At 32.4% G+C, this 24,841-nt stretch overlaps 2 protein-coding genes across 2 annotated transcripts in view; one reads left to right on the top strand and one right to left on the bottom strand.

Moving 5' to 3' along the window:
* Nucleotides 1-1,180: 1,180 nt before the first annotated feature.
* LOC140451735 (protein FAM200C-like) lies at nucleotides 1,181-2,263 on the bottom strand. Its single transcript, XM_072545578.1, has one exon. It carries the CDS (start codon nucleotides 2,261-2,263, stop codon nucleotides 1,181-1,183), a length of 1,083 nt encoding a protein of 360 aa, XP_072401679.1.
* Nucleotides 2,264-15,482: 13,219 nt separating this feature from the next.
* Nucleotides 15,483-24,841, top strand: part of LOC140451836 (uncharacterized) — a 30,387-nt gene continuing 21,028 nt past the window's right edge. Inside the window, exons 1-3 of the mRNA XM_072545734.1 lie at nucleotides 15,483-15,632; nucleotides 19,929-20,212; nucleotides 23,116-23,182. Of these exons, the coding sequence (XP_072401835.1) occupies nucleotides 15,526-15,632; nucleotides 19,929-20,212; nucleotides 23,116-23,182 (458 nt within the window). The 5' untranslated portion in view covers nucleotides 15,483-15,525. The remainder of the gene's footprint in view (nucleotides 15,633-19,928; nucleotides 20,213-23,115; nucleotides 23,183-24,841) is intronic.

The following is a 24,841-nucleotide window of genomic DNA, read 5'->3' as shown; positions in this document are numbered from 1 at the left end:
AGGAGAAGACACTCGTGGCTCCAAAACTTGCGGCAATGGTTCGGATTGTCATCTGCTGAACTATTCAGATCTGCCGTAAACAAAGTCAGAATAGCCATGTTGATTGCCAACGTTCGGAACGGACAAGGCACATGAAGAAGAAGATATATATACATATATACAGGGTTGGACACTCAATAGAATCCACTCTAATATAGGTGACAGCCTATCTGCTACACTTTTTAACATACCACTGGATGGAGCGGACTACATGGTAATACCAGCAGGAAACAAAACAAGCTTAGTATACGCATCAATGATTGATAGAAAAAGCAAAAATTAGAAGACCTAAAAATCAATGAAGAAAAGACGAAGTACGCGTTAATTTCAAGAAAAAATTGCATCATAGGTAATTTAAAGAGTGAATAATGTATTCCAAAAAGTAGAGAGATTTAACCATCTAGGTGTAACAATAGAGAGCTTAAACAACAGGATCACAGAGATAACTGAAAGAGTAAAAACATGCAATAGAGCAGCGGTTCTCAACCTTTTAGCACTGGCACCCCCTTTGAACACTGAAGATACCTCACGCCTCCCCTCCAGTCAATAATTGGTAGGTTTAAGTTAGAACAGTGATATTTGAAACTGTCGATGGTAATTCTACGTTAGCAAAAGCTGGGATGCAAAATAAAAATCCTGATATATTTAAATACGAAAGTTTATTTGATGTCTCCTAAAACTTAACATTGTTTATTTATTTGAGAAAAATAATAATCAAAAAATCAAATACGCATATAAAGTTAAAAGTCTTATATGAGTGTTTTTGCACTTTCAATGAGAGGATTGGCATTGTCTGTTCTTGACAAGTTTTTCGATATTCGGTTGAAACTGTGTCAGAGCACACTCAAGTCACTTTCAACGTCCAGCCTTGAACGGTATTTTGATTTTATATACGCCAATGCAAAAAAATCAGATTCGCAAAGATATGTGGATGAAAACTGGACTAATAACTTTGCAGATACTAAAGCCACTTCTGGGTAAACAGGAAAGTAGGGTAACCAAAATTCTTCCAAGTCCATGTTTGCAAAATCTGCTTTCGAATTTGATTTTTCAGTTCTTCCAAATGCCGTGATATGACGTTTTTCAAATCCGAAACTCGATGTAGTGGAAGGGTTTGAATATCATCGAGGAGGTCGTTCAGTTAAGGAAAAGAGGAAAAGTTTGGCTTGGAACTGTGAAGGCGGCGTTGCCAAAGCGATATTTTTTCTATAAACCATTTAATTGCATCATAAGTGTTTAAGAGGTTTTTACGGCTTTGAATCTTCAGATTTAGGACATTAAGTGTCTCAAAAAAGTCAGACAAATAAGCCAAGTAAAAGATATTTTTATCATCTGAAAATCTTCTGTAAAGATCTTCTTGTTTTGAAGTCATTAACAAAATTTCAACTTCTGACTTTAAATTGAATAATCTTGCAAGCATATTTCCTTTGGATAACCACCGGAATTCTGTGTGAAACAGGAGGGTTTCCTGATCACTATTCAGTTCTGGACATAGTGCCTGAAAGAGCCTAGTGTTTAATGCGCTGGATTTGATGTGGTTAACTATTTTAATTGCTAAGTTTACTGTGAAGTTGAGAGGTTCAGGTAAAGTCTGACTGGCTAAAGCTTGTCTGTGAATAATGCAGTGAGAACCAATTATCCTAGGGTTCTTCTTTTTTGTCAATTCCATAAATCCAGATCGACATCCTGTCATGGCTTGAGCCCCGTCAGTACATATGCCAATTACTTTCTCCCATGGAAGTTCATTGATTACTAAAAAATCTTCAAGAGCAGAAAATATGTCAATGGCTTTAGTTGTTGTTTCAAGAGATGTTGAAAACAATATTTCCTCCAGGAACCGTTTTCTGTCAATAAATCGACAGTGAAACAATAACTGTGCATGCTTTGAAATATCAGTTGTTTCGTCACACTGCAAAGAAAAAAACGGTGAATCTTTTAATTTTTGCAATAGCTGATTTTTCAAATCCAGAGCTATGTCATAAATTTTACGTTTTACTGTGTCGTTTGAGAGAGAAATTTTTTCTACTTTCTTACAACTGTCTTCACTAAGTACGTTACTACAAACAGTAAGTAAACAAGGTTTAATTAGTGACTCACCAATAGTATGTGGATTCTTGTCTTTGACTATCAGGAGTGCTATTTTGTATGATGCTTCCACAGCTTTCTTATTTTCAGCATAAAATTTGTCGAGGTTGATATGTTGAGAACCACTGCAATAGAGCATATTGAAAATACCAAAACTACGACAGACGTATCAGCAAAAACATCAAAATTAAAATATACAAAACAGCAATCAGACATGTCATTGACAAATTAAACACGTTTAATGCAAAATTAATAAACTGGTATCTTAAAAAATATCACAGAAGGAAAAATATTGAATTAATAAGTTTTTTTAAAGAAATATTAATACAATCGGAGAGGTTTCCAAAGCGATAAAGTGATAAAGTTTTTTAACGTCGTAGGCAACAAATCTTGGCAATTATTTGCATGACATCGGCATGTTAAAGGGCATTTGAGCGAGTAATATAAATTCGACGTGCCCTTTCTGATTTCCCTTAAATCTGCGAAAAGAACAATATCTGAGGCATAACAAAAACCTCGGTAAGCCCCAGTTTCTGTTATATGCAAGCCAGGATTTGTTCGGAATTAAGGGATAAACGGAAGAGGGTCCCGATTCAACGTGTTACGCATACGACAGACACTTTGAAGTTGCAGATTCTCAAAAGATCCTTTTGTTAGCGTTCACCTATTATTACGTTCATTTTAAGACTTTACGTCTATACTGGCGACAATGAGTTATCATTTGCCGCTTTTTAATTACAGCCAAACCTTTGAGCTTTTAAGTTTAACTTTAATCTAACCCTATACCACAATTTTTCCCTCTAGTGTCGAACAATATACAATAGACGTCCTTTTCGCCCTGCTTCGGTAACATACCAATTAATTTTTTTTAACTAAATGGTTTTATTAAAATTTATGTTTAATCATCTCGCCGGCCTTGTTCTTTCACTTTGATCTTTCCTTTCTGAAATTTTCCTGAATATATTTTTTGTTTTTTCTTCTCGTCTCTTAAAGGATTTATTTTAAAAGGATGCTTGGAAGCCGACTGATTTTTTTCTTATTTTTAATCATCTCACAATACCTGTTTTGGACTTTGTTTAAAAATAATAATACATTAAGAATAAAGTAATATAAGGTTGAATGCTCGAATAAATGAATTTTAATCAAATAAAACGCAGATTTCAAGCACAGTTTTTATTAAATCTTGCCCAAGTACTTTCGCTCCTACAGCATCTTCAGGGGCATTTCGTTAAAATTAGGCTATCTAACAATATATGGTGAATGTCATATAGACTTAGGCAAATATGCAAATAAAAAGTATGAAATATGCGCATAAATATGCAGTATTTTATGCAAAAATATGCAGTGTTTTATGCAAAATATGCATATTTATCTAGAAAATATGCATGTAATAAAAAATATTTACAATATTTTTTTATTTACAAAATACTTAAATATTATAAATACATAACATATACAATTATTTTAACATATAAATATTATTTTGAATTGTGGTAACAATAGATTATTAAATGATGTTCAAAATTTTCTAATAAAAACTTATAGCTTCTATCTGAATACATATATTTGTAAATAGAAAAACTTCTTTCGACATCAACTGATGTAACTGGGGCATTTTTCAAATTTACTCTAATAGATGGTTCTAAATTAAGTGGTTCGGAAAATGTCCCAGCTAGTACTTGAACTACTTCAGAAAGAACCTGGTAACCACTATGTTTTTCCATGGTTACTTTAAATTTTTGAAAAATTTCCTTTCCTATAGTACCTTTAACGTTTTGACACAAAGACTCAAATTCTTTTATTAAAACTACTCTCTAACAATGATAATTTTGAGGATTCTAATTGAGTTATAGTTTTCTGGACAAAACTATAATTTGATTTTATGAATGACAGTTGCTGTTAGAGGATGTTATTTTGAAAGGCTTGCTTAGCTTCCAATAAAGATTGGCAACTATCATCCGTAAAATGGTTAATTATTTTTTTTAATCAACAAAATGATCAGCATAGAAATTAGCTTGCTTCCAACCATATTCTCCAACGTGTTAAAATGGGTTGCGGTGGCAGTGGAACAGCAGGAAGCATATCTCTGTAACATTGTATTCTTACAGGTGATTTCAGGAATACCTTTTTGACGCTCGCTATTAAACTGTTAACTAGTGGAAATTATTTTCTTACTTCCTCCGCAACTCTGTTTATTCCATGCGCTAAACAAGTGACATGTATTAAGTTTGGATAAAATATTTTTAAATTTTGTCCTGCTTTCACCACATATGGTGCGGCATCACATAAAATAAGGAATAATTTATCATTAGGCACAGCAGCAGGAAGAAAAAAGTTTGCTAATGCTTCTTGTAGAAACCGTGATATTGTTAAAGCGTTGGTTTTTTCCACTTGCTTACAGGAAATTAAATACGATTTTGGAAAGGTTTCATCGCTAAGTACACTAATCAAAAAGTGCACAATGTATCTTCCTGACGAGTCAGTGGTCTCGTCCACACATATGTAAAAGTAATTATTACCTATTTCGGCTTTTATGTTGTGGATAACTGAGGAGTATAACAACTTGATATTATTTCTCTTTAGAGTTCGTTCACTGGGAATGTTTTGTTTGCAATAATTTTTTAAAAAATAACTAAAGTTTTCATTAGATAATTTTGAAAGCGGTATAATAGAAGATACTAATACACGACACAAGTCTTTGTTAAAAATTTCTTGTTTGGTTTGTTTTTTGGAACTTGACTGAAAGCACTTGGACACTGAAGGTTGATATTTTTCACCAGATGTGGTTTTTACTTTTTTAGTTAAATGTTTCGCGGTTCTGACATGCTGATCTATTTGAAATTTGTTTTCAGATAAAATCTAAAAAAGAATATAAATATTCTATAGTTGTACCCATTTTTAAAATCTAAGATTGTAGAAATAAACTAAAAATGAACCGTTTTTGCATAACAATTAAAATATTTAAATGAAATCAAATAAAAATCGGTGTAGTAATCTGGAAAATGTCACGAAATGTATGTACAAGAAAGAAGAACCCCCAAATATTTACAAGAGGCTCTTGGTCTTTTCTGTTTACATTTAAAGAAAAAATACTGTGAGCATAAATTAAAAGCACCTAATTAAGTCCAATATATATTGTTACGAACATGCTTTCGGCATGGCTCATGTAACGGTTGCATCTCGAAAACGCTTCGAGAACTTTCGCGATGTATCGAGTGCGAGAGAGAACAACCGGTCACGTAGGCGAATTAGAGGTGGGACTACTTTGGATTATTCTAGAATAATACTTTTGGTATATATATATATATATATATATATATATATATATATATATATATATGTAACGATGTTATGAGTTAGTTTTAGTTGTTAAGATATTACCGAACTGTAAACTTATAAATAAATATATTTATATAAATTCGAACCGCTCGTTTTATTTATAAACGGTACAATATGTTTTTTTTAGCAAAATTAAAGCAAACTATGCTATTGTTAGAAAAAAAAAAATGTTAGCGACCTTTCAGTAGATTGAATGATTTGAATTTTAAATAGGTATCCTATTTTTTATCGCAAGGAGTTTAAAAAATGCTTGAAAAAAGAAAAAATACATCGATTTATTGCGAACTAGCGTTGTGTCGGTACTTCTCTTAAACATAATCTCCAATTTTAAAATCTTTGTTTGTACCACCGTGTAAATTTTTAAAATTAAATATAAAATAATACGTATGTACTTACAGTTTTGCCACAACATGAGCAATAAACTTTATCCATATCTATAGATAGCTCTTTGTAAGGTTTTATCCAAGTTGAAATATTGCTTATTTTCGGCATTTTCAAAGCTCAATAATTATTCACAATTAAAATACACATTGTTTACGCCTCCAATTTTACAACAAAAGTGAAACCAAGTGAAACTGACCGTCAAAATAAAAACTTTTACCTAGAGACATAAACTGGCAAACACAAACCCTTAATTCCAGGACAAAACGTGACAAAAATATAAGCCGCTGTCTTTTATTAGTTACTATATCAAGAATTTGAATACCAAGTGATTATAAAACAAAATTAAATATTTGCATTTTCATGCTATCTGTAAGTTTGAATATAAAAATATATAGTTAACACCAAATTTTCAAATTATATGCACTTTATGCTCACTTTTATAAAAACATGCAAAATTGGACATTTTTGCATTTTTTATGCATTATATGCAAAATATGCAATTTGCATATTTGCCTAAGTCTAGTCATAAACATTAACTGATACATTTACACAACACGAGACAAAGTACAAACAGTTTAAAATTATTAAAAATTCGAAGAAACTACATATTGGGTGACATCAGGAAAGAGAATTATGTCACCCATTCTCATTCTCTCAAGAGAATAAATAATAAAAAAAAAACCATAGCAAATTGTCCACCTCAAACATTTTTTCTTCTACTTTCTTGACGTGGTTCACATAATTATGCTACTGCTCTTTAAATACGCATTCTTCTACTTCTCATAGGGCGCCGTCTCCTTTCGAAGGTTGGCGATCCAAATGGAAATTGTAGTTTTGGAAACTGCTGCGCGAAAAATTTCTGCGGATGAGCGGTCGAACCATCTCCTCAGGTCTTTCTTCTAATAAGAATTTTCTAATAGTTTCCTCTACGATAAAACCGGTCTTCTTCCATGCCGTTCGAAACAGTTCAGGGGTCAGCACAGATCAACATCCGTCCGCTTCGAAGGGATTCCAGAACAACGGTTAATAAATATATATAGAGAAATTCTTATTGTGTGAGCCAGTCTGAATAATAATATTGAGTCGAGTTTTGAAATGTAATGGGCGTATTTTCGGGAATATAAATTGTAATAAATGTTGTAAATAAATTATATAATTATAGTGTGAAATAAATTAGTGTAATATTGTACAAATAAATACTTTAATAAACTAAGTGTTAGAATATTTTATAATAAATTAAGTTAATAAATTAGACTAATAAACACAGTTCACTATATAGCTCATTATTTCGTTGTTCTATTTGTTATTTATAAGAATTGCAACCTCGCAGCAAGCTCGTCTATTTTGTGATACTTCAGTATAAACCATTGTTTATACTGAAGTATAAACAATGAGATAACTGCCTGTAGGAGTCTCATGACACGAGTAGACAGAACAAGTCTGTTGCGAGTGGCATGCGCCTACAGGACTGTGTCTGCGGCAGCCTTATGGACCATCACTGGATGTGTTCCGTTGCATGTTTTGGCGGTGGAAAGAAAAGAGCTGTATGAGAGAAGAGGTCCAAACCTTACTGTGGCCGAGAAAAGACAGGAAAGGGAAAGGTCAGTTGAAAGATGGCAAGAAGAATGGAACAACACGGAAGATGTGGCACAGTAGACGAAAATGCTGATCCCAAACATAAGAGATTGGGTGGACTGTGGCCACAGGCGACTGGATTATTTCCTGACGCAGGTGCTCACAGGACACGGGTGTTTTAGGGCCTACCTCTATAGGATCGGAAAGGCTGATACAGATGAATGCCTATACTGTGGATACTCGGACACTGTGACACATACGATGTTAGATTGCAGCAGATGGATAGTGGAAAGGAACAGAATGGAGAGAGAGACAGGTGTGAATTTTGTTACAGTGAGAGAAATGATTGAGAGAATGATTGAAAATAAATTAGTTTGGACTAATATACACAGCTATATCCGTGCAGTAATCAAGAAAAAGGAAGAGGAAGAAAGACTGCTAAACCAACGCTAAAGGTAAGAGTGAATGATGCTGAAAGGTGAAGCTAGAAAAGTGGGTCACACTGTGTGAGTTGGAATGCGTGAGTCAGACTGTGGGGAAGGAGGAAATGCCCATCTGGAAATAATGCCGAACTAGGAGCGATGAGTGTCTTCTACGCGCTACCTGGAACGAGACAGGGAACCTCCTTGCTGATGAATAGAGTGTGGATGTGTATAAATGGAGAATGAATGAATAAAGGTAGTGATTCGGAAGTGATGCCGGCCTTACAGCGGCCATTCCGCTTCCGGATCGCTGGATGACAGAGGAGGGTCTGGTTTAGCAGGTAGGCGTCCGGCGTAGACTCGGCGACGAGAGGGCATTTTAAAGTACCTCGGGAACTATCGCCGGGAGTACGAAGAACGAATCCTGCACTAAAGTTAGTCAGGCGGCGCCCTGGACTGAGATGTCTTTTGAAGATTCCAGACCCCCCCTCTATAAAGACGAAAAAAAAAAAAAAAAAAAAAAGTATAAACCATTGTGTAGTTGTGTATGTAAATCTTTTGTGTCTTTTAACTTTTTCTTGGTTTTTTGGTTTAACAATTATAACTAAAATTAGCCCAGTGCTTGAATTATTTTGATTGCAATAAACTATTACAGTAGAATTTAAGTAAAGAGAAATAAATAAAAAGTTTTGAATACTACAATTTATTATGCATCCTCAGGTCCTGGTATGGTAAACGAAATGCTAACATTACAAATGATCAATATTAGGGTGTTGTCTGGTACACAATTTCACAAGTTCACGTAGTGAACAATTTTGTCAATAATATTATGTATACCGTTTTAATAGTGTATCATTTTAAATTATTTGAGTGTTACTTGTCCATATAATCGTTTTTTTTTGTTTCTTATTCGCTTGTATTCCTCGTAAGAAGATATCAACCGTTGGCCTAAACGTTCTTTCCTGTATACCAGTAATTCATTTAGAATCCCTTTCTATCTGGGACTTTTTAACTTCTTTAACTGTAGCGCATATTTCAAGGTAAAAAAGTGATACTTAAGAGACAAAAATAATAAATACTCAGTCCTGGCACTACGCGTAGTTGTTGCTTTTAGACGAAGTACCATTGACCTCATTAGATTAAAAGAAACGCGTTTGATTTAACGAGAGTGCATAAAGTGCACACAGATTTTGTTCGTTATCAAGGAAACCCTATTTTCTTTTTTAAGCATCGTAACCCTGAAGTTGCGCTCTAAATTTGCAGCCATCCTCTCCCTCGAGGTAATGCATTCTTTGTGCATCTTCGAAAGTACATAGGGGAGAAATGTAGGTCAGGAACTCTCATTATATTCTGATTTATAATATACCTTTAGTTGAATATGACCTGCATTTTATATTCTATGCTTTTTTGTACGTGTAGATTTCAGTTCTACTGTATTGAACTTATTGTTAGCGACTAATGGTTTTTTTACTGACACTTATTGAAAAAATTTTTGTAAATCATCTAATACAATGATATGACAAGAACTTTATTTAATATAATAACTACGGAATTATTATCTAGAGCTGATAATAAAATGGTGATTGCGATAGTGATTGCCAATATCTAAAACGAGTAGTTACCCTAAGAATAATAAGAATAACAACTACTCACAAACTAGTTCTTTCAAACCGTTATCTCCTTTGATATATTTCAGGTTCTGTCGATCTGGAATTAAAACAATTATATATTTTTGGCTTCATCAGAAGTGCAAGAGGTAGAACTGTTCACAAAAAAACAAGAAAAACATTAGTCCAGGAAATGAAGCATTTCAACTCGCAATTTTTTCGTCCTGCGTGGATTGACTTGATATTTTAACAGACGGTAGGTAATAGCCTAAGGATCAAAATCTATATCGAACCAAAGTGCGATAAAGCCTTGGGGGTGGTTGCCACCCCATCTCGGGGGTGAAAAATTTTTTTTACGTTTTAACACAGGTTTCGATTAAAAAAGTGATTCTAAACAAAAAATTTTCTATACATTTTTTTTGTAAAACTGATATTTTTCAAGTTATTCGCGATTGAAAGTAACAACTTTTAGACGGAAAAATCGACGTTTTTAATCGATTTTTCGCGAATAACTCGACAATGGTGCATTTTATTAAAAAAATTGTAGAGAACAAATTTGTAGCTTTTAAAAAGACAAATACAATTCATTTTTTAAAATGTTTTTGCGATATAATAGGAACCGAAATACGGCCTATCAATGTTCAGCGGTTTTCTTCAAATGCCAAATTTGAAAGATTCAAAGTCAAATATCGGGAAAATGATGCATTTTTGGAAGAAAACTCATACAACCTTTTTTAAAGAGCATAAATAGACCTATCATAAAAAAAGACTCTAGCTTAAAAATTGAGTGAGTTATGATGACAATAAGGTCAATACCTCATTTTTTTACGAAAAAATCAATGAAAACAACCCCTAACGACCCCCATAATTAAAATCGATCTTCACCCTTCTGTAATTCTCTTTGTACATGTATTATTAATACGTCCGAGAAGTTTGACCCATTTAAAATGTTTAGTTTTAGAAAAAGTGCAGCTTAAAGCGAGAAACGATTTACAATTTCATATTTTTTACCCTTCTTTTTTTAAATATCCCCGAAAATACTGAATATATGAAAAAAATAAAAATGTACTAAATTGTAGCTTTTTTAATGACTAAAATTTTCCTTTATTTAGATTTGTTGTACAATGAATATTTGGCGAGATATAGCCGTTTAAAGCATCGATTTGCGATCAAGCACCATCTTTTTCGAGCCCTTTAAACTCACCCCATTTAAAAACCAAGGGTTCCAAAAAGATTTAATTCACAGATCCTTGTAGCTCTTAAAAACCTCTACAAAAAATAAAAGATTTGGAAGCTTTTCTCGAGCAGATGCGGTACGAACAGTTCATCAAAGCTACAACGAAAAACTGTGCGGTTAAGCTATCATCCCTTCTGCCCACTGTTGATGCCTTAGATGAGCATTCAAAAAGATGCTATTACCAAATTCAACAGTGGCTTGGTAATGAAAATATCAGAGCAACAGATTGGGGATGGTATTCCAAAGATGGTTTGTTATTACCCGTACGCATGAACAAACAACCTGCACCCGATGAACTTTTGAAAATTATTTTTTGCCAATGCAAAAAAGGATGCGGCGTTTCATGTGGGTGCAGAAAAGTTGGTTTATACTGTAACTCTACTTGTTCTGGGTGCTCAGGTTAAGGGTGCAATAATAGTCCACCAATAATTGAAGAAGATGAGGATGACATAGATCACGATGAAGATGTAATTGATGACGAATAAAATTAATATTTTAATTGTTTTACCTATAAATGTAAATATTTTCAACTATTTATGTAAATGTATAAGAATATATGGTGCCTTTTTATGTTGATAAATTTTTTTGTATTTAATTCTACTTTTTTCAATTTATATCTATTAAATTAGTTTATAAAAACTGCAATGTTGTAAAGGGTGATTTTCAAAAGTTGAAAAGTTGCAAAATTTTGGCAAAAAATTGTTTTCACCTATAGCACTCATAACAATTGATTTTTAGGGGTTAAAAATTTATGAAATTGTATTTTAAAGTATAAAAAAATCACTCTTTAACTAATCCAAACCAAATTTCACTCATCTTAAGATTTGTAATGTTATTTTACAATTTTTGAAAATTAGGGGTAGTTTTCACCCATAAGAACAATCAGGGTTCATCGGCATGACATAAACTATAAAGCAGAGGGTGAGTTGAGCTTAAATCCAAATTTTTATCCAAATCGATCCAAGGCGAAATCATTTTTTTAGAATTAGTAATTTTTTTACATTAATCTCTAACAAGGGTTGCTTTTTAGGGTTGAAATATGATGGAACTCTATTCAAAAGTATAAAATAATCATTATTTAACTAATTCAAACCAAATCTTACCCATGTTCAGGTTTAATATGTTATTTTATAATTTTTGACAATTAGGGGTAGTTTTCACCCCTAAAACCCTTCAGCGCACTTCGGTTCGATATAGATTTTGATCCTTGGGCTATCACCTACCTTCTGTTAAAATTTCAACTCAATCCATGCAGGACGAAAAAATTGCGAGGTTTTAACTTTTTTCGAGCTTTATTTCCTGAACTACATTAGGACTACGCTTTCACAATTAGACACAGTCTAATTGTGATGGATAAAGTGATAAAGATAGCTTATCGTACCAGAGAAAAAGTTTCACCGGTAGGTGATAGATACAAGTATTGTTCCTAAGGACTTATTCTTCTTTCGTCTCTATTTGCATCTTTTGATTCTAACATATCTGTTCGTTAGAATTGAAAGGATGGAAGTCCACAGTAAATGAAGGTATGCAGCCAATAATACACTTAAAGGCATTATCTTTCGTATGGTGCTTAATAGGTGGTTGTCCAGGTAATATTACTAAAATTGCAAGTCGGATGTTCACTATTATATTTGTTGCAAAAAGCTTTATGTGGTAGTACTCTATGGACAACCGATTGTCAGCTGTGTAAAAATCGAGGTTATAAGCTAATGTTTTTGCATGGTTTATAGATAAAAGTAACTTTTTTGTTTATCGAGATTAATGTGATAATAAAGAACAACCAGAAATGTTTGAATCAAAAGCAATGAAGATGGTAAAAATGTGTTTACAAGAAAACAATGAAGGTAAGTGAACATTTTTCTGCGTACTGTGAAAATCTTCAAAATTTTGTACCCATCCTGCACACATTAGTAACTTAAAGAAGGTACACACTTTAACCTACTTTTTCATGTTTAATAACAAGAGCTTAATTTTTAATAAAACTATTTAAGGAGTATCGCAATAATTGAAGCATTGTTATTTTTCAGACATTCCTAATGTTCACTCTACTTATGTGCCTGAATCTGATTCATCTAATAAAAAAAACATGTTTATGTTATGTGTAATGATGTTGCCAATGGAAATTTCTCCATGGATGAGGAAACTGAGAGTGAAAACATATTTGCTAAACCTTCTTGTAGTACATAGATATTCTGACGTTGCCAATGAAAATTTCTCCCTGGATGAAGAAATTAGGAGTGAAAACATATTTGATGATCTTTCTTGTAGTAGATATTCTGACAACTCTTTGGATGACATAACATATCAACTAGATGATAGCAGTATCAGTGATGATTGGGAGCAAAATCCAACCAATACCTGTGTTCAAGATCATGATTACAGAAAGGTGCTATTCAAAAAACTGAACATCGATAACATTATTGAAGTGAATGAGAAAAATACAACAGCAACAGTTGTAAAGAAAACTAGAAAGAGAAAGCAGAAGCCTTCAACTTGGAAACGTACCGTAATAAATAAGAAGAGACGATTAGGAGAGGAATATGTAGGTTTTAAAAATAAATTGAAAAAAGCTAAAGAAGTAGGTCCCTCGTGCAATAGATTATGTAGGTTTAAATGTACTACTAATAAACAGGATAATATAAGAACTCAAATATTTAATAGTTTCTGGAAAAGCCAGATATACTTAGACCATAGAAAACAATTTATTGCACAAGCAGTTGATGTGGGTACTGTTAGCAGAAGACGTCCAAGAAATGAAAATCAAAAGGACCGAAGACAGCATTCTTAGACTTACACTCTCTTCTGAAACGGATCTAAAACAAGGGTGTGCAAGTTATTTTTTCAACTACACTTGCTACGTCTGAGAAAATAGTTAGAAGTTCAATAAAGAAGAAAGTTAATGATGCAGCTGGGTTAGTAATCAGTCACCATGTACATAACTACCTAATTCCAGAAGAGGCAAAACAATTGGTTATGGAACACATAAATTGTTTCCCAAAAATTGAAAGTCATTACTGTCGCAATGGGTCTGCAAGAGAATATTTAAATCCAGAACTAAACGTAACAATACTGTATAAATTATATTTAGAGTGGATTAATCAGAAGGAGTATGCAAAAGAACTTGCTGCAAAGAAAAATATGTATCGGGAAATTTTTTTTACCGAGTTCAACCTTTATTTCAAGCCCGCTAACCCGTAATGTGATACCTGTGATAGTTTTGAAAATAGGCGGAAAGAGGCAGATCCGAATGGAGTTAAAGATATTTTAAAGAAAAAGGCAGATCATTTCAATGACGCAGAAAATAGATACAATTTAAAAAGGTAGGATAAGATAAGATGCAAGCAGAATTTAAAAGAGGCCGTAGCAATGATGAATTTGCAAAAATGCCTCCCCACACCTATGTTAACTAATGGAAAATCGTTTTATTTAAAGCAGTTATGGACATTTAATTTTACCGTCTATAATGATAATACTGCCGAAGGTTTATGCTTCATGTGGGACGAGTCTATTGCAAAAAGGGGTAGCAACGAGATAGCTTACGCTGTAATAATGTGGTAAAAAATTTACCTTCCTTAACAGAAGAGGTAATATTTTGGTCAGAAAATGCTCTGGCCAAAACCGATTTTTTTTATTTCATATGTATATATGGGGCTGTCCATGACACCTCAGTAGTTAGAATTCATCATAAATATTTACTCAAGGGGCATACACACAACGAAGCAGACACAATACAAAAAACTACCTACTATGAGTATTTCTGTATCCCATGAATGGGCCCAGTTTATAAGAACCTGCAGTTCTTTAAAACCGCTTATTGTTTATGAGCTGAAAACATGTGACTTTTTCAACTTTAAAAAAATGGGCAAGGAAGTCCGTTTATTAATAGGAAACGGAACACAGACAGTGAACCCTTTCTAGCCTCTAATATTGTGCACTTGAAAGTCGAAAGAGACCACCCTGGCACTGTGTTTTATAAAACAATAATTTCCCAGGAAAATTTTACAACTGTCAATTTTAAAAGATAAATGAGAAGTTCTCTCGATGGTCTCCTACTAAAGATATTGGACCAAATAAATATTGAAAAATCAATTCCAATTCATAGTTCAAAATATAACCACCTAATGGAATTGCTACCTTGGGTAGTACTTAGGTACCTATTTGTACCTTCTATCTACCATTCCTTTTATAAATTATTAAAAGCAAAAAATAAAATTGTCGTTAACGAAGACAATTCTTCATTAACTACTTTTTAATTTAGGTTTTATATTATTTTATAATGTTATCTTCTGATTATAAGGTTCTTTTCCTAATAAAATCACATCAAAAATGCGGTTGTCCTGTTTTTTAGTAATAAAGTACCACAGAATATAAAAGGTTGTAGTCCTAAATTATTTAATATTTCAATACAAAACAACTTAACGCCGATTATGTTACTGTAAAATAAAATACAAAGTATGCTTAAAAAAAAAGAAAAAGTATTTTACTAAACCCAAAAAATCAATATATACTTGTTATTTCGAAAGTCAACCTTAGCCTTTCAAATCCTATTTTTTCTTATACAATTATTCACTACCACCCACCTATAGATTTTAGCCCAAACATTACCATACAGTCCTATTTTTTTGGTTTTGATCATTCTATTCGATATAAATGAAGTAAATTTGTTCGAATGTGACAAAACGAAAGTGTTTTCAAGAACTGTGGGTTGAAATAATATGGCAAATCTTCTACACCTACAGAACTTTCTTTGCTGTTGAAACTACAACAAATATCAGTTCTTTGTCACTTCTTGTAAACAGCAGTCAAAATAAAAATATCTTAAAAAGTACTCGTAAATATGGATTCGAAAATATTTTTGTTTATTAATTTTTTATTTTGTTTAAAATTAACTAGTGTCCTTTCTATAGAAAATAAAGGAAATAATGACATTGCACAAGATTTTAGGTAAGTTTTCATTCCAGTATATATTATATTAAATTAAATCGATTATTTCCAAGACCTCGTGAATGATTTGACATTTTGTAATGAAAAAGGACAAGTCGTTTTTGTTATAGCAATGAGCATCTTTCAAAAATCTTTGAGACCCATAAAAAACTTATAGAAATTGTGAGCTCCTTCAAATTTTTGTGTACATTACAATTAATTTATTATTCTGGAATCTGGAATAATATTCTGGAATAATATATATTTTATATATTATACGTATATAGGGTGATTCTATATATCACATTATCTATATAGTTCTAATCTGGTACATAATAATTTTATTACAAAAAAATCAAAAAATCAATTCTGAGTTACAGAGCTTCGGGTTTTCGTTCTTTTGAATAATATATATATTTGTAAAATATACAGAGTTTTAGTAAATAGGTGCAACTAACTTCAGGAACTGACTTTGCATGAAAAATAATGACAGTTTTCTATATAAATGTATGCTCGCAAATGCTTCATTTTCCCAGATATGGGATGTTGAAATTTTCCTTAGAAACTAACGATTTATTGCCCTGAAACTGGTTGAGATATGCAAATGAAATTTGGTGAGTTTTAAGAGTTGGTTATTGCGCATTTTTTGATATACAATAAGGAATTTTATATTATTCATTATCCATCATTGGCGCGCATACGGGTAAAGGTTTCAATTCTTTTTAAGAAAAAAATGTTTCGCCCATTGAGATTTTTCAATTAAAAATAATTTTTAAAGGTTTGATTTAATTCTTGTCAAAAAATCTCTCTTCTTTTTTTCATATGAGGCTCCGGTTTTATGCAAATAAATAAATCAACTAACGCGCATTTTTCATTCCTTTAATTCACTCTAAAGAACTATGTAATACAATAACATACCTAACAATATTAGAAAGTACTAATATAATTTGAAATAGGCGCTCAGCTACAAAAAATGTTCAAAATTACCTCCCTGAAAGTTTTCTTATTTGTTTATGTAAAAGTATTTCAGTTAAAATGGCCGAAACTTTACAGACATGTTTTATTTATACTGATTAAAAGTTCTCAATGCTCCAATACTCAGAAATCAGTTGATTCTGAGTTAAAGACCTTCAAAATATCGGTTTTAGTCCATTTTTCAATATAATGAATTAGGAAACGTAGGTACCAGGATATTCCACCGGGATATCGACGTGGATATCCTACCAAGGACATCCCACTTTGTTTTTGACAAAACTAATTGATTTCTGAATTTTGGAGTAAAAAACATTAGATCAGCATGGCCAAAACTATCTCCTTGCAAAGTTTCAGTCAATTTAACTGAAACACTTTTACAGAACTATATAAGAAAACACCAGGAATATTTGCACGAATAAGACAACCAATGAGGCTAAGAGTTGTAACTTGTGTCACAGGGAGGTACTTTTGAACATTTCTTTTAAATTTGTAATTCGAAAAATCTCACTGGCACATCATTTTGTTCTTTAAAAAAATTGAGACCATTACCCGTATGCACGTCAATGATGAATATAAAATTCCTAATTGTATAACAAAAAAAAATTGCGCAATAATGAACTCTTAAAACCCAGCAAATTTCATTTGCATATCTCAACCAGTTTCAGGGCAATCAATAAATCGTTGGTTTGTAAGAAAAAATTGCAACACTCCGTATCTCTGAAAAAGAAGCATTTACGGGCATAAGTTTATATAGCAAACTGTCATTATTTTTCATGCAGAATCATTCCTTGAAGTTAGTTGAATTTACTATAACTCTGTATACTTTACAAATATTATGTATTATTTATTTTAAAATTATTTATTAGTAAGATCTAAAAACTGACATTTTGAACGTCTGTAACTCAGAAACAATTGATTTCTGAGTCTTGACGTAATGATAGATTTTAAATAGCATGACAAAAGCTATCTTTATGTAAAGTTTCAGCTAATTTAACTGAAACTACTTTTACATAAGAAAAGTGCCAGGGTCCTTTTGATAATACCAATTTTTGTAAGTAGAAAAATTAAGTCTTAAGTAATAATATAAAAAATTATTCTTACGCCATAAATAAGTAAAACAAAACATAGATTAAGACAATATGCAATAGATGTAACAATTCTTAGATTAATATTGTATCAAGAGTATATTCTAAGAGACCGGACCTGATTCCGAACCACAAAATGTGTTTAATTGCAGCGTCGATATATTTGCAATTTTATACGAGTATTTTCACCATAGTAAATTATTAAAAGTGATATACCTGTTATAATAAAGTTAGTGTTGTACGAAGACCTAAAAACGTGAGTAGAAGAACATTAATTAGATTTAAATAATATGTTTACTTTGGAAATCGATCTAAATAAAATTATCATATCAACACAACACCGGACTGGTTTTTTATCAACAACAATTAAAATCAGAGCCGTACTTGAATATGATTATAATTAAAACAAAATGTTCAAGTAAAATTAAATGATGAATAATAATTTATTAACAATGGAAATTCCTACTTCTCAAAGTAATCAAATGTACTCTACTGTTGCATCTCAACAAACTAGTCCAAAATTTCCACTAAAAGAACAAGCCATCATCTTCAGTTTAATTAATGGTGCAAAATTGCAAGATTATCTATTAGGATCACTCGTTCAACCAAAAAATATTATTTATTCGTCAAGAATCTCTAATAACCGAGTATGCATTTATCTTTCCAGTAAAGCTGTAGTTGACGATTTTCTCAATAAAACAGGATCCATTAAAATAAACAATGAAGTACTTCTAGCACGTAGACTAGTCACCCCATCAGAACGTCTCTTCTTATCTAATGTTAGTCCAACAATACCACATGAAATACTGAGCAATCTTCTACAGAACCTAGGCCTGAAATTGATGTCACCAATAACATGTTTAAGAATTGGAGCCAAATCCTGAATATAGCCACATACTCAGTTTTAGGCGTCAAGTATAAATAGAACCCCTAAATATTATAACTACACCTGATTTTATCGTGATCAATCATGATAATGTTAGTTACAAAATATTTTTATCCAGCGACCAATCGCTTTGTTTCAAATGCAAACAAAATGGCCATCTTGCCCCACAATGTTCATCAGAAACCTCTCCCCTAATCAATTCTGATATACCAAATACTACTCCAACATCTAATCCACCTCAAAATATCACTTCGCAGGTTCCTACAACAGACAACCACGAAAATAATTCACTAACTTCTTCTATTCCAATAAATTTGATAAAGGTGTCAAATGTGACCCTTCCAACAACGGAAATATCAACAACATCAACCAAAAGATATCTACCTCAAACCCCATCTCCAACAAAAGAACAATCAACCAATCTATTTCACAAGGGAGTTAATAAAAGTAGTTCTACATCCAAAAAAATAAGGACCGACACCAATTTTGAACATAATAAAAACATAATACCATCAATTCAAGACTCATCCCAAAAACAAGAGATACGTGGGCCAGAAATTACAAAATCAAATTGACACAACTAAAGTAACAACAGAATCCGAAGAAGCTGCTAAAAGATTTATCAATCAACATTCAGAATCATATGTCCTAAACAACGCTAAATGAGACATACGGAGCTAAACACCTTTATAATATTGTTAAGGATTATACACCAGATTTAACTCACTCATTAAAATGCTTGTAGACACTCATGCTCATTTTACTGAATCAAAATTAAAAAAACCGAATCACACGACTATGCAAAAAGCTAGAAAAATTATTAGAACATGAAACATCTGAACCCCATAGTGATTCATTGGTTTCAGCTAAATAATAAATCGCCTTCATTCAGCAGCAAGTACATAGCGCCATATTTTTTTCGATAATATGCATTTTGGAGATGAGGCTACATTTCACAAAAAGAGAACAGTGAATTGGAATAATTTTCATTACTATCCATTAAGCAATATCTACTTTGTTAATAGTCATAGTCAAACTTGGTGGTCTATAAATGTTTGGGGTGGTATTGTTGGGGACTATGTGATAAGCCCACATTTTTTTGACGGCCGCCTGAACGGTGGTGTATATCTGGATTTTCCAAATAATCATTTGCCATTACTACATATACCTTAGGAGAACATCCACAAACATTAAACGTGTCTTAAGCAGTAAGTTACCTGACTAAATGGTATATTAGTTCATGCGCAGCATCCATATTTTTAACACAATAGATAGTTTCAGACGACCTTGACAAAATTTACCCTGAATAGTATTAAACCACGACAAATTCACTATTGCTTTTTAAAGTTAAAAAATTCTTTCCTTTTTTAGGAACATCTCTATGCAAAGTCGCCAAAATATTTTATTATCAGCTCAAGGTAGTCGTAATCCCTATCCCAAGAAATATCAAATACCAAATTACATCAATTATGGTATGTATGCAAAGCCTCATATTTACAAACCTGCACATTATTACTATCCCAACCAAGTGTATTCAAATTTCCAAGAGGCTGGTTCTCCTAATATAAGACAGTCAATAATGGATGTGCTCTATTCAGTGGCCAGAAATGATGATCTTCAATGCATTCCAAGAATATTATGCGAAATAACAACAGGTAAATTCAACATAAATGATCTTACTTAGTCATTTTTAAAACCAAAAACAAAGAAATGTGAAATTTTACTAGTATTACAAAATTGTTTATTCAAATAAATCGTCCTTTTGATATATTTTCTGTTCATGAGAGTGAGGTTTTATCAGGGATCTGTGTTAAACCCATACCTTCCTTCCAGAGCAAAGCGGTCTTGTCTTGGTGAACTAGCTATTTATTCTCAATTATTGTTGTTAATTTTTTGAGATAAACACAACAAAGTGGTAGAAAACGACGGCGCAACTCCGGGTATCAGGCAAAATATAGATTTCAAGAGCCTTCTGCTAGTATGTCCTGCTCTGACGGGAGTGTCGATGCATTTCGTAGTGCCTTATTATGTCAGAAACTATGGGACTAGAATCCTATTATCGCTTATACTTCCGCAGATAAAGGGGAACTACTGAAAAGCTTTTCCTAGCTACTACGGAAAAGCTAAAGTTTTCCCTTTACTTTCCCTGTAAAGTTAGTTGCAGCAATCCATATCTTTCGTTGTTCCTTATGATGTAACTAAGGTATTCGATTCTGGCTTCTTTTATTTTAATTAACAATATTCTTAGTAGTTTTACTTAGAAATGAAGGCATATTCATTTGTCTTATACAGCACAACATATATGAAAGTGACGTAATACCAAAGGAATGGCTTAACTCAGAGTTTCTAGCTATACCAAAGAAATCGTACAAATTCGATTAAATAGACATAAGCGACTCTTAGTTCGGATTTAGAAAGGCCTTGAGGATAATCGAGGCGCCATTTGCGACTCAAACGTTTATTCAAAAATGTCTCGATCACCAGAAAAAAGTATATCTCTGTTTCATCGACTACTAGAAGGATTTTAAATGAGTCCAGCATGAAAAATTGTTTCATGGACTACAGAAAATTAAGCTAAACACAACATATCTCCCCATAATTTAAAACCTTTATTGGAACCAAAAAACAACCTTGAAATATTCAAACCACACTATTAAAAGAAGTCTTTGTCATGTCTCCATTGCTCTTTAACTTGTACTCTGAATGCATATTCAAACAAGCACAAGACAGCGCCAAACTTGATATAAAAATAAACGGTAAATATATTAACAATATCAGGTATGCAGACGACACCGTTATAATTGCAGAAAAAATGGAAGACTTTCAAAATATACTAGCAAGAGTTAATAATGCAAGTGAAACAAAGGGATTGACAATAAAAGTTGGAGCCTGGACATAAAATAAAATACCATGAGACGGATAGAAGCCTTTGAAATGTGGCTTTATCGTAGAATGCTCAGCCACTTAGCTGTAGGCCTCATAATGAGAAATGACAAATATAACCTGCTACGTACGATTATTGATTGAAGGGAAGATAAGAGACCGAAGAGGAGTAGGCAGAAGAGCCATGCCATGGCTTTGCAATACCAAAACTTTGACGGGCATGAATATTCAACAATTACTAAGAGTGGCGCAGAATAGAGACCGTTTGGAGTGCACCAGAAGAAAAAGGTAATGAATATCAAGGACTACTGGCAATTTAGTATGTCCTAATTATACTTATTTTGGAGACAAAAGCTAGTATTTAAAGCGTTAATGAGACTAGATGCCTAATAGGATGACTGGTCTTACTATAACCGTGCACATGTACCTCAAGACTTTTGGTATACATCCAAAATTTTTTTCTGCAAAGTTTCTGCACATAATTAGAGCTTTGATGGCCTCATAACTGAATTAAAAATAAGACCCAGAAAGGCGATAATATTTACATTTATTAGTTAATTGAGTCACGGTTCTTCAAGAAAATAACTGAGTTATTTTTACAGGTACTTAAATAAAATTTCAGTGAATAATAACCCTTCTTCCAGAAACAAATTATATTTGTGACAAAAAGGTTACCTAATGCAATCCTCCCTTTTCTGAAGTCACACACACTCGCACACACACACCTACACACAGAGAAACAAATTTATGGAATCTGTTTTATAGAGAGCGGCCTAAAATGCACGAAAAGGCATTAATGCCTATCTCTATTCACACTATGCTTCGCCTAAGGACTCTGTTATACGAGCGCTAGTGTCGTTGCGTTAGTAGCGCTGCGTTAGCGTCGGCTTAACCGGACAATGGAGTACCATGGAATAAATTATACGAAGGGCAATATTGTTCATATTATTTACTCCATGGTAGTGCCATTGTTCGGTTGGGCGACGTTAACGTGACGACATAAGCGCTCGTATAGGGTGCTTTACGCAACAACCGCTGCATAGTTAAGACACACAAATTGGTGTTTTATTTTATGTCATTCAAAGTAGTTGCAGCTACATAGTGTATAATACTCTGTTAAGTTTGAAGTTTGATTATTAAACTTGTCTTTCTCTTCGAGTCTGTTTTTAGCTCCACCATTATCTGATTAATTTCACCTAGAAACTTATCATAGTGTAAACAAAGACAGATTGTTTAAAATTGGGCAGGTTGCTTGTGCTTAGGATTAAGAATAACTTACCCCCTGGATTTTTTGCTTCTTCGACAGCTCGTGGACTGTATATTTATTTCTTTTATAAGGTTAGTTGAAGGTAACTACAGGCTCAATCGTCTAATTGGCTTACCTTCGAGGGTATTGTTTTTTATTGTTATTAAATAAATCATTTTTATTGACAACTCTCTTTCTCAACGTTCCGCTGCTAAATTCATGCCTTTCTTTTTAATGTCATCCCTCCACGCGTTAATATGTATTGCAAAGCTAATATCTAAACACTCTCGTATCTTATAGTAGGTCAAACTTAGACAAACATTATATTAATACAAACAAATATACCACTAAAGCCACAAGGCCCTTTTCAAATATCTAGTTAATATGTTGATATTAAACACAGACTTACAGACTATACTGAATTTTTAGGTACCTTTAATGGTCGTCAGATTGGTACGAATTTGCCTTTAAATATAGATATGCAATCCTTGTTAGGGTAAGTTTAATGATTTATTTAACACCATTATTTTTAGTATCTTACAATTTATTTTACAACTAACGAAAACAGAGAATCATAACATAGAAGAAAAACACATTAAGACAGTGAAACTGAAAATCAAAAGTCAATGGTAAATGTAAGACCAAATACTAACCATATCGAGATAGTATCATCTATCTTTTCTTTATTCTCAAAAGTTTTCTTATGTACTTATTTTTGAATTATTGAAAAATTCTTCAAGAGTTAAAAAAATTTTACGAATTTTTTAAAATCTTGGGGAAAACTAAGAGAAACATAACAGTATATTTGGTGTTTGTTCGTTTTATTATAACGCAACCAATGCAAACAACGAAAATTTATTTTTTTCAAAATTTCAAGATTTTTTCAGCTGTTTTTTATTGACGGGTAGACCAGTCTAATGTGAAAAACTGTGAAAAATTACGTGAAAATCTTGTACAGATATTTGAAGTTTCTAAAAGCTATTTGAAAGGTAGCTTTCGAAATTGATCGAAAAGACTTAGAAACCGAAGCTTGATATTCTTCTCCAGATTTAGTTTTGTCTTTATTGGCTAAATTTGCTCTTTATCAACTCAAACATACCCCACAGGAAAAACAATACAGGTTCTGGGAAAGTATGTAAGAAAATTTAAACTATAAAATGTAGTGTTTTACAAATTTAATTGTATTGTTACATAATTAATTAACAAAACTTATTAATAAATAACTAATACTCTATTTAGTGAAACTATTTAGTTTTTTCATTTTTTGAAAAAGTGGAATGCAGTTTTGTCGAATTAATTGTTCCAACATCAAAATGTTCAACCTGTAAAACAAAGAAAACATATTAATAAAAATTTAATTAATTTGAACTTAAAACATGTTATTACATATTTAAAATCATTCAATACGAAATAGAGAGAAAACATTTCTATCTGAAGGGAAAATAAAATAAGTAAATGTTATTGCTACGTTATTAGTGATGACAGATTCTTAAAGAAAAATATTTAAAACTTAAAACAAAAATAGAATATTTAAAATTTTTACTTAAAGATGTATGACGCTAATTTAGGCAACAGGGGAACGATATGTTATAGATCAGTGCAAATTTTATCATATGCTGACGCCAGAACCACGGCGAGAAACACAGAAATCCCAACAGACCTAGTAGTAGCAGCAGGGCGAATGGGATTACATATAAATCAAAATAAAAGTAATTTGTACCAACTAATACAAACACACAAACACGAGAGAAATGTTGAAACAGATCCAATTATCATTAACCTAAACTTTGAAGTCGTCAAAGAGTTTATATAGAGTTTTTAAAGAGCGAACTTTGGTTGACCCCAATAACAACACATCAGGAGAAATAAAAAGGCCGATCATAACTGCACGTAGGTGTTATCATGGTCTATCCAAGTACTTAGCTAATAAATATCTATCTCAAAAAGCTCGTTGAAGACTGTATAGAAGACTGATAGTCCCCGTTCTCATATATGGATTTTTGAAAAAAAAAGGTACTACGCAAAATATTTGGAGTGGTCTGTATAAACGGAATATGTAGGCGTATATATACAGATATACATATACAGAGAGAAACGTAGAAGGTTGACTATTGCTAGAACCGCTATGATGAAACTGGTAACAATTTGGACAAAT

Source organism: Diabrotica undecimpunctata, chromosome 10 (genome assembly GCF_040954645.1).
Source record: "Diabrotica undecimpunctata isolate CICGRU chromosome 10, icDiaUnde3, whole genome shotgun sequence".
Taxonomy (NCBI): Eukaryota; Metazoa; Arthropoda; class Insecta; order Coleoptera; family Chrysomelidae; genus Diabrotica; species Diabrotica undecimpunctata.
The sequence above is the reverse complement of the archived record's forward strand: the minus strand, read 5'-3'. Positions and strand labels throughout refer to the sequence as shown.

Excerpts from the sequence above, each read along its gene's own strand:
- LOC140451735 (XM_072545578.1), bottom strand. The coding sequence starts at position 2,263 with ATGCTCTATTGCAGTGGTTCTCAACATATCAACCTCGACAAATTTTAT.